This window comes from Macrobrachium nipponense, chromosome 45, assembly GCF_015104395.2.
Source record: "Macrobrachium nipponense isolate FS-2020 chromosome 45, ASM1510439v2, whole genome shotgun sequence".
Lineage (NCBI taxonomy): Eukaryota > Metazoa > Arthropoda > Malacostraca > Decapoda > Palaemonidae > Macrobrachium > Macrobrachium nipponense.
Window position 1 is genome coordinate 33,965,372 of NC_061105.1, and position 9,906 is coordinate 33,975,277.

At 66.5% G+C, this 9,906-nt stretch overlaps 1 protein-coding gene across 1 annotated transcript; it reads left to right on the forward strand.

Moving 5' to 3' along the window:
- Nucleotides 1-1,807: 1,807 nt before the first annotated feature.
- LOC135214205 (uncharacterized) lies at nt 1,808-2,134 on the forward strand. The gene has a single exon (XM_064248271.1). The coding sequence runs from the start codon at nt 1,808-1,810 to the stop codon at nt 2,132-2,134; it is 327 nt and encodes a 108-aa protein (XP_064104341.1).
- Nucleotides 2,135-9,906: the final 7,772 nt, after the last annotated feature.

Consider the following 9,906-nt stretch of genomic DNA (forward strand, 5'->3'; position numbering starts at 1 on the left):
AGATAAGGCGTTTTTTTTTTTAATTCGTTCAAATGCAAATTTCCTCGTTAATTCTAGCACAGTAATACCTTGATAAAAGAGACAGTCTTCACAGTAATACTTGGATAAAAGGGACGGTCTTCACAATAATACCCACAGTAATACCTGGATAAAAGGACTGTCACCACAATAATACCTGGACAAAAGGAAGGGACAGCCTAGTAATACCTGGACAGTCACCACATTAATACCTGGTTAATGGTGACTGATAGCATAGTAATACCTGGATGAAAGGGAGTGTCACCACAGAACACTGGATAAACGAGACAGTCACTACAATAATACTTGGATCAAAGGGATAGTTACCACAGCAATACCTGGATAAAAGGGACAGTAATACCTGTCAGTTCACCCCCACGACTGTTAGAAGGGTGAACGTCCACGTGTAAAAAGTAGAACTGTCAGTCGGACCATCGCTCATTTGCCAGAACAGTGACACAACTCAAAAAATGTGTTTGGAGCTATTGATACCAGCAGATAGCCTCTTTTTTATTCCATATTGTGGTGAAAAATTCTTATTTGTATTTGTCATTAAAACAGCTCAGTAAAAGAATCATCTAAATATAAATGGACAGAGTATAGAGAATTTCAACTTCAGATTGCTTTTCCCGAAATATAACAATTTTCGAGTTATATTATATATTATATTATTATTATATATTATTATATTATATTTATTATATATATATAATATATATATATATATATATATATATAAATATATATATATATACTATATATATATATATATATATATATATAGAGAGAGAGGAGATAGCGAGAGAGAGAGAGAGGAGAGAGAGAGAGAAGAGAGTAGAGAGAAGAATAATAATATAATATAAACCTCAATTGAAGCATTATACACTAAGCATGGTAGTACGCACATTAAATTCTCTATTTTTCTGTTTTTCTATGCAAAAATAGTCTCTCTCTCTCTCTCTCTCTCTCTCTCTCTCTCTCTCTCTCTCTCTCTCTCTCTCTCTCAACTTATTGAATGCAAAGCCATAAACCTAAATGAAGGACGAAATGAAGAATTACGGACCTTCGGGGAAAGAAAGAAAGAAAGAAAGAAAGAAAGAAAGAAAGAAAGAAAGAAAGAAAGAGAGAGAGAGAGAGAGAGAGAGAGAGAGAGAGAGAGAGAGAGAGAGATTTCAGCAATTTATAACACCAAGAGACAAGACAATTAAAATTCAGAATCTTTCCTGCTATATTTCGATAAACCAAAATAACTCTCGTGGAATATACAAAACCAACGAAAAATCGAGAGTGAGAGAGAGGAGAGTATATGAACTGGATACTTCAGATATGGATTTCAGTTTGAAGAAAACGTGGCCTTACCTGGCCTTGGCAGCAGCTGTTATTAGAACGTTTTTGTCCAGATGTTGTTGGAAACCCGGAAGAATCGTCATCTTGTTTGGCGTGGCTGCCTATTCGGTGGCGAGATTTCTCTCCTGACTGATGATGATGGAGCTGAACAGCCTAAGGAAAAGGAACTGAACGAGAGAATTGCGGCCTTGCGAGACGCCGTCCAGTACCAGAGAGAGCAGCGCGTGCACTCGGACAGGACAATAATTCTTCAGCTACAACAGAGGCTCGACTACCAAGAAGAGACGCAGAAGGCGGGCGGAAGGGAAGAACGCGTTCGTGAAATCCAGATCACTCAGGGGGTGTTGCAACAGCAGGCCTTGCAAGAGAGGGCCCACTCGCTCGAAGCTGGAACGATAAAGAGAAGAGGGAGAAACGGCAGCTGGAAGACAAGATCCTCAAGATGGCCGATGAAAACCAGCATCTGAAGAACAACGTGAAGGAAATTGGTCAGAGGAACGATGCCCTTTGTGAGAGGATAAGGGAACTGTCTGGGCAGTCGACAGACGCAAACTGCCTGCTTGAGGGGCTCGAGAAACTGCTACGACAAAAGGAGAAAGACGTGCAGCTAAAGATGGCAGAAGCGGCGCGGATAGCGAGGCTCATCCAGGAACAAAAAGACTCAAGCGAAAAGTGGGAATCCGACAGGAAAGAGCTGGAGCTGAGGTTCCAGCACCTGCAGAAGGACTTGGAGGACCTCTTGGAAGGAAAAGTGTGGACTCCAGTGTGAAGTTGAGAGAGCGAAACTCAAGAGGAACGAGCTGGCATGCCTTCTAGAGGAAGGGAATGGTCGCCTGGAGTCGCTGGAGAAGAAGGCCGGTGTCTAAAGCGAACGGAACGGATGATGAGGTTGGATGGCTGCTAGAAGCGAAGGAGAAAATGGTCTCCCATTTGAAGAAGCTCCAGGAGAAATAAAGACGAATGGAGGAGAACAACTGAAAACTGCAGAAGATTGTGTCGATGTTCAAGAAATGATGTGATGACGACTGCACTGGCCTCACTCAGACGGATAAGATGTGGAAATTTTGAGGAGGATGTTTATTTTGTAATAAGTTTGTTTTGTTAATCCTTGAAGGAAATTGAACTAGAACAGAAATAAATGTTAAAATGTTTTCTTAGAGTTTTATTGATTCCTGAGTGGAAAAGAATAACGGGGAATATAGAAAGAGTGAAGGAAAAAAGGGGATTGGTGTAGGTGCCGGGAAAAGTAACAGGATTAGGAGAAGCCCCAAGAAAATTGAGAGGATTCAATAGGATGGGTGGAGGTGTCAGGAGAAGAAAGAGAGGATTCAGTAGGATTCGTGGAGTGCAAGGAAAAGAACTACAAGATTCAGAGAATCCCCAGAAGAGTTATGAGGATGTAGTGGCATATTCTGGTTCTAAGGAACAGAATAGCTATTACACTGTTCAAGGAGTGGCAGGCGAGGCTCGCCACTGGTCCCGGGACGGGCAGGCCGAGCCCGCCACTGGTCCCGGGACGGGCGGGCGGGCCCAGGCGCTGACGGGTCCCGGGACGCGGGGCAGGCGTACCGCCCCTGGTCCCGGGAGGGAGCGGGCAGGCAGACGTCCGCCCCTGGTCCCGGGACGGGCGGGCAGGTGTCCGCCCCTGGTCGGGACGGGGACGGGCGGGCAGGCATCCGCCCCTGGTCCCGGGACGGGCGGGCGGGCAGGCGTCCGCCCTGGTCCGGGAGGGTACGGGCCGGGCCGCCCGCCGCGGGTCCGGGACGGGCGGGCCGGCCCGCCCCTGGTCCCGGGACGGGCGGGCAGCATCCGCCCCTGGTCCCGGGACGGGCGGGCGGGCCAGGCGTCCGCCCCTGGTCCAGGGACGGGCGGGCAGGGAGTCGGGGGGCAGGCTGTCCGCCCCTGGTCCCGGGACGGGCGGGCAGGCATCCGCCCCTGGTCCCCCCGGGACGGGCGGGCAGGAGTCCGCCCCTGGTCCGGTGACGGGGGCGGGCAGGCGTCCGCCCTGGTCCCGGGACGGGCGGGCAGGCGTCCGCCCCTGGTCCCGGGACGGGCGGGGCATGGTGTCCGCCCTGTCCCGGGACGGGCGGGCAGGCGTCCGCCCCTGGTAGGGAGGCTAGGCGTCCGCCCCTGGTCCCGGGACGGGGGGGCGGGCAGTCCGCCCCTGGTCCCGGGGTACGGGCGGGCCGGGCCCGCCGGCGGGTACGGCGCGGGGGCAGGCGTCGCCCTGGTCCCGGAGGGCGGGCAGGCGTCCGCCCATGGTCCCGGGACGTGCGGGCCGGGCCCGCCGCTGGGTCCGGGAGGGGCGGGCAGGCCCGTTCCCGGGCCCACTGGGTCCCGGGAAGGGCGGGAGGATTCCGGCCCCAGGTCCCGGGAAGGGGCCGGGCCCCGTTTGGTTCCGCCCCTGGTCCCGGGACTTGGGCCGGGCAAGGCGTACGACCCTGGCCCCGTGAGGGCGGGCAGGCCGGTCCGCCCCTGGTATGGGACGGGCGGGCCAGGGCCCAGCCGCCCCCTGGGTCCTGGACGTGGGCCGGGCACGGCGTCCGCCCCTGGTCCCAGGACGGATGCGGGCCGGGCCCGCCGAGGGTCCCGGGACGGGCGGGCCAGGGCCCGTCCGCCCTCTGGGTCCCAGGGACGGGGACGGGGCGGGAGGGCCCGCCGGCGGGTCCAGGGGACGGGCGGGCCAGGCCCCGTTCCGCCACTGGTTCCCGTGACGGGCGGGCAGGCGTCCGCCCCAGGTCCCGGACGGGCGGGCATGGCGTCCGCTACCCTTTGGTCCCGGGACTGGGCGGGCAGGCGTCCGCCCCTGGTCCCGGGACGGGGGCGGGCAGGCGTCCGCCCTGGTCCGGGACGGGCGGGCATGGCGTCCGCCCTTGTCCCGGACGGGCGGGCAGGGCGTCCAACCCTGGTCCCGGGACGGGCGGGCAAGGCGTCCGCCCCTGGGTTCCCGGGACGGGAGGGCAGGCGTCCGCCCCTGGTCCCGGGACGGGCTGGCCAGGCCCGCCGCGGGTCCGGGACGGGAGGGGGGGGGGGGGGGGGCGGGGGGGCAGGCGTCCGCCCTGGTCCCGTGACGGCGACAGTCGTCCGCCCCTGATCCCGGGACGGGCGGGCAGGCGTCTGACCCTGGTCCCGGGTACGGGCGGGCCAGGGCATCCGCCCCCGGGTCCCGGGACGGGCGGGCAGGCATCCGCCCCCGGTCCCCGTGACGGGGCCCGGCAGGGCATCTGCCCCGGGTTCCCGGGACCGGGCCGGGCAGTGCCCGTCGCCCCTGGTTCCGTGGGGACCGGGCGTGGGCAGGCGACTGTCCCGGGGTACCAGGCGGGCAGGCGTCCGCCCTGTCCCGGGACCGGGCGGGCAGGTTGGCATCCGTCCCTGGTGCCGGGACGGGCGGGCCGGGCCCGCCGCGGGTCCCGGGACGGGCCCGTCGCGGGTCCCGGGACGGGCGGGCAGCGACCGTCCCTGGACCAGGCGGGCAGGCGTCCGCCCTTGGTCCCGGGACGGGCGGGCAGGCGTCCGTCCCTAGTCCCGGGACAGGTGGGCCAGGCGTCCGTCCCTGGTCCCGGGACGGGCGGGCCTGGCCCGCCGGGGGTCCCGGGGACGGTCGGGCAGGTGTCCGCCCCAGGTCCCGGGACTGGCGGGCAGGCGTCCGACCCTGGTCCCGGGACGGGCGGGCAGGCATCCGACCCTGGTCCCGGGACGGGCGGGCCGGGCCCGCTGCGGGTCCGGGATGGGCGGGCAGGCGACTGCCCCTGGTCCCGGGACGGGCGGGCAGGCGTCTGCACCTGGTCCCGGGACGAGCGGGCAGCAGGCGTCCGCCCCTGGTCCCAGGACGGCGTCCGGGCCCACCGTCCCCCCCAGGGCGGGCCTGGCCCGCGTGGTCCCGGGACGGGCGGAGGCCCCGTCGCACTGGTCGGACTGGCCCAGACAGGCGTCGCCCCTGGTCCCGGGACGAACGGGCAGGCGTCCGCCCCTGTCCCGGGATGGGCGGGCCGGGCCCGCCGCGGGTCCCCGGGACGGGCGGCAGGCGACCGTCCCCCCGGGACCAGGCGGCCAGGCGTCCGAACTTGGTCCCGTGACGGGCGGGCTGGCGTCCGTCCCTGTCCTGGGACGGGCAGGCCTGGCCCGCCGCGGGTGGGTCCCGGGACGGGCGGGCCAGGCGTCCGCCCCTGGTCCCGGGACTGGCAGGCAGGCGTCCGACCCTGGTCCCAGGACGGGCGGGCGGGGGGGAGGCGTCCGCCCCTGGTCCCCCGGGACGGGCGGGCAGGCGTCCGCCCCTGGTCCCGGCACGGGTGGGCGGGCAGGCGTCCACCCCTCCCCTGGTCCCGGGACGGGCGGGCAGGCGTCCGCCACGGTCCCACGGGACAGGCGGCAGGCGTCCGCCCCTGGTCCCGGACGGGTGGGACGGGGCCCGCCGCGGGTCCCGGGACGGGTGGGCAGGCGTCCGCCCCTGGTCCCGGACGGGCGGGCAGGCGTCCGCCACGGGGTCCCAGGGAGGGGCGGGTAGACGTCCGCCACTGGTCCCGAGACGGGCGGGCAGGCGTCCGCCGCAGGTCCTGGGACGGGCGGCAGGCGTCTGCCTCTGGTCCCGGGACGGGCGGCAGGCGTCTGCCTCTGGTCCCGGGACGGGCGGGCGTCCGCCACTGGTCCCGTGACGGGCGGGCCGGTCCCGCTGCGGGTCCTGGGACGGGCGGGCAGGCGTTTTCCATTGGTCCCAGGAAGGACAGGCCGGGCCCGCCGCGGGTCCCAAGACGGGCGGGCAGGCGTCCGCCACTGGTCCCGGGACGGGCGGGCAGGCGTCCGCCACTGGTCCTGGGACGGGCTGGCCAGGCCCGCCACGGGTCCCGGGACGGGCAAGCCTGGCCCGCTGCGGGTCCCGGGACGGGCGGGCAGGCATCCGCCCCTGGTCCTGGGCCGGGCCCGCCGCGGGTTCCGGGACGTCCGCCCCTGGTCCCGTAACGGGCGGGCCGGGCCCGCCGCAGTCCTGGGATGGGCGGGCAGGCATCTGCCCCTGGTCCCGGGACGGTCGTGCCATGCCTGCCGCGGGTCCCGGGATGGGCGGGCAGGCGTCCGCAACTGTTCCCGGGACGGCTGCCGGTCCCGACGCGGGTGCCCAGGACGGGCGGGCAGGCGTCCGCCACTGGTCCCGGGACGGGCGGGCCGGGCCCGCCGCAGGTCCCGGGACAGGCGGTCAGGCGTCCGCCAGTGGGTCCCGGGACAGGCGGGCCGGGCCCGCTGCGGGTCACGGGATGGGCGGGCAGGCATCCGCCATTGGTCCCAGGACAGGCGGGCCGGGCCCGCCACGGGTCCCGGGACGGGCGGGCAGGCGTTGCCACTGGTCCCGTGACGGGCGGGTAGGCTTTGCCACTGGTCCCGGGATGGGCGGGCAGGCGTTGCCACTGGTCCCGGGACAGGCGGGCAGGCTTTGCCACTGGTCCCAGGACGGGCGGGCATGCCTTGCCACTGGTCCCGGGACGGGCGGGCAGGCGTTGCCACTGGTTCCGGGATGGGTGGGCAGGCGTCTGCCACTGGTCCCGGGACGGGCGGGCCGGGATTGCCGCAGGTCCCGGGACAGGCGGGCAAGAGTTGCCACTGGTCCCGGGACGGGCGGGCAGACGTCCGCCGCTGGTCCCTAGACGTGCGGGCAGGCGTCCGCCACACGTCCCGGGATGGGTGGGCCGGGCCTGCCCTGGGTCTCGGGACGGGCGTGCAGGCGTACGCTACGCGTCCCGGGATGGGAGGGTCGGGCTTCCTCTGGGTTCCGGGGAGGATGGGGAGGTGTCCGCTACGCGTCCCGGGACGGGTGGGCTGGGCGTGCAGGCATCTGCCACGCGTCCCAGGACGTGTGGGCTGGGCCCTCCGCGGGTCCCGGAATGGGCGGGCAGGCTGATCCCGGGACGGGAGTTTTGGGTCCGCTCCGGGTCTCAGGACGGGCGGCTGGTGTCTAATTGGATGTCCCGGGACCCATGGTGGGCCCTGCCCACCCATCCCAGGATGCGTGGAGGACTCCACTTGGCTGGTGTCCGCCCGGTAATGGACACGTGGCAGACACAACTTGCCCGTCTCGGGATCCGCGGCAGACACCGCGTGCCCGGCCCGTCCGTCCTAGACACATGGCGGACACCGCCACGGATCCTGGGATGTGCGGGCAGGCTTCCGCCACGCATCCCGGGACGGGCGGGCTGGACCCGCCGCGGGTCCTAGGAGGGACGGGTAGGTGTCCGCTACGCATCCAAGGATGGGCAGGCCGAGCCCGCCGCAGGTCCCAAGACGGGCGGGCAGGGGTCAGCCACATGTCCCGGGACGGGCGGGCAGGCGTCCGCTGCGGTTACCAGGACGGGCGGGCAGGCGTCTGCTGCGGTTATCAGGACGGGCGGGCGGTGTCGCCACGTATCCCAGGACAGGCGGTCACGGCCCGCCGTAGGTCCATGGACGGGCGGGCGGTGTCCATCACATGTCCCAGAACAGGCGGGCTGGTGCCCGCCATGTTTTTTGGGAGCGGATCCTGGGACGGGGCAGGCGGTGCCCACCACGTGTCCCGTGATGGTTACGCCAGACCCGCTGTGGGTCCCGGGACGGGCGGGCAGGCATCCCCCACGTGTCCCGGGACGTGCGGGCCGGGCCCTCCGCGGGTCCCGGAATGGGCGGGCAGGCTGATCCCGGGACGGGCGTTTCGGGTCCGCTTCGGGTCTCGGGACGAGCGGATGGTGTCTGCTTGGCCGTCCCGGGACCTCTGGCGGGCCCAGCCCGCCCATCCCAGGACGCGTGGAGGACTCCGCGTGGCTGGTGTCCGCCCGTCAATAGATACGTGACAGACACCACTTGCCCGTCTCAGGATCCGCGGTGGACACCGCCTCCCGTCCCGGGACCCCTGGTGGGCCCGGCCTGACCGTCCTGGACACGTGTAGGACACCGCCACGGGTCCTGGGATGTGCTGGCAGGCTTCCGTCATGCGTCCCGGGACGGGCTGGCTGGACCCGCCGCTGGTTCTGGGAGGGACGTGAAGGCGTCCGCTACGCATCCCAGGATGGGCAGGCCGGGCCCGCCGCGGGTCCCACGACGGGCGGGCAGGGGTCAGCCACGTGTCCTGGGATGGGCAGGCAGGCGTCTGCTGCGGTTCCGGGACGGGCGGGCGGTGTCGCCACGTGTCCCAGGACGGTTTGTCTTGGCCCGCCGTAGGTCCATGGGCGGGTAGGCGGTGTCCACCACGTGTCCCAGAACAGGCGGGCTGGTGCCCGCCACGTGTTTTGGGACAGGCCAGCCAGGCCTGCAGCGGATCCTAGGACAGGCGGGCGGTGCCCACCACGTGTCCCGTGACTGTTACGCTAGACCCGCTGTGGGTCCCGGGATGTGGGGGCAGGCGTCCCCAACGTGTCCCGGGACGTGCGGGCCGGGCCCTCCGCGGGTCCCGGAATGGGCGGGCAGGCTGATCCCGGAACGGGCGTTTCGGGTCCGCTTCGGGTCTCTGGACGAGCGGCTGGCGTCTGCTTGGCCGTCCCGGGACCCGTGGTGGGCCCTGCCTGCCCGTCCCAGGATGCGTGGAGTACTCCGCGTGGCTGGTGTCCGCCCGTCAATGGACACGTGGCAGACACCACTTGCCCGTCTCAGGATCCGCGGCGGACACCGCCTACCCTTCCCGGGACCCCTGGTGGGCTCAGCCCGACCATCCTGGACACATGTCGGATACCGCCACGGGTCCTGGGATGTGCCGGTAGGTGTCCGCCATGCGTCCCGGGACGGGCGGGCTGGACCCGCCGCGGGTCCTGGGAGGGACGTGTAGGTGTCCGCTACGTATCCCAGGACGGGCAGGCCGGTCCCGTCCCGGGTCCTGGGACGGGCGGGCAGGGGTCAGCCACATGTCCCAGGACGGGCGGGCAGGCGTACACTGCGGTTACCAGGACGTGCGGGCGGTGTCACCACGTGTCCCAGGACGGGCGGGCCGTGCCTGCCGTAGGTCCATGGACGTGCGGGCTGTGTCCACCACTTGTCCCGGAATGGGCGGGCTGGTGCCCGCCACGTGTTTTGGGACGGGCGGGCCAGGCCCGATGCGGATCCTGGGACGGGTGGGCGGTGCCCACCACATTTCCCGTGACAGTTAGGCCAGACCCGCTGTGGGTCCCGGGACGGGCGGGCGGTTTACACCACGTGTCCCGGGACGGGTGGGCGGTGTCCACCGCGGGTCCCGGTACGGGCGGGCGGTTTACGCCACGTGTCCCGGGAAGGGTGGGTGGTGTCTGCCACGTGTCCTGGGACAGGTGTGTCCCCAGGTCGGGCCACCAGTATTTTGGCTCCCGTCGGGGATGAGTCTGGGTCTGGCTACCCAGGGGTGGGGCCTCTAGAGGGGAATCAAATGTTTTGGGCTGCCAGGAGTGGGACCCCCAGTGGGGAGGCGACTGGGTATTGCCGTCAGGGTTGAGGATCCTTGTTGGGAGGACACCGATTTGGTCCCCTTGTATGGGGCCCCTAGTGGGGAGGAGACCGGGTCAGGCCGTCTGGCGTGAGGCCCACGGCCAGGAGGATAAAAAGTCTAGTTTTTCAGACCAA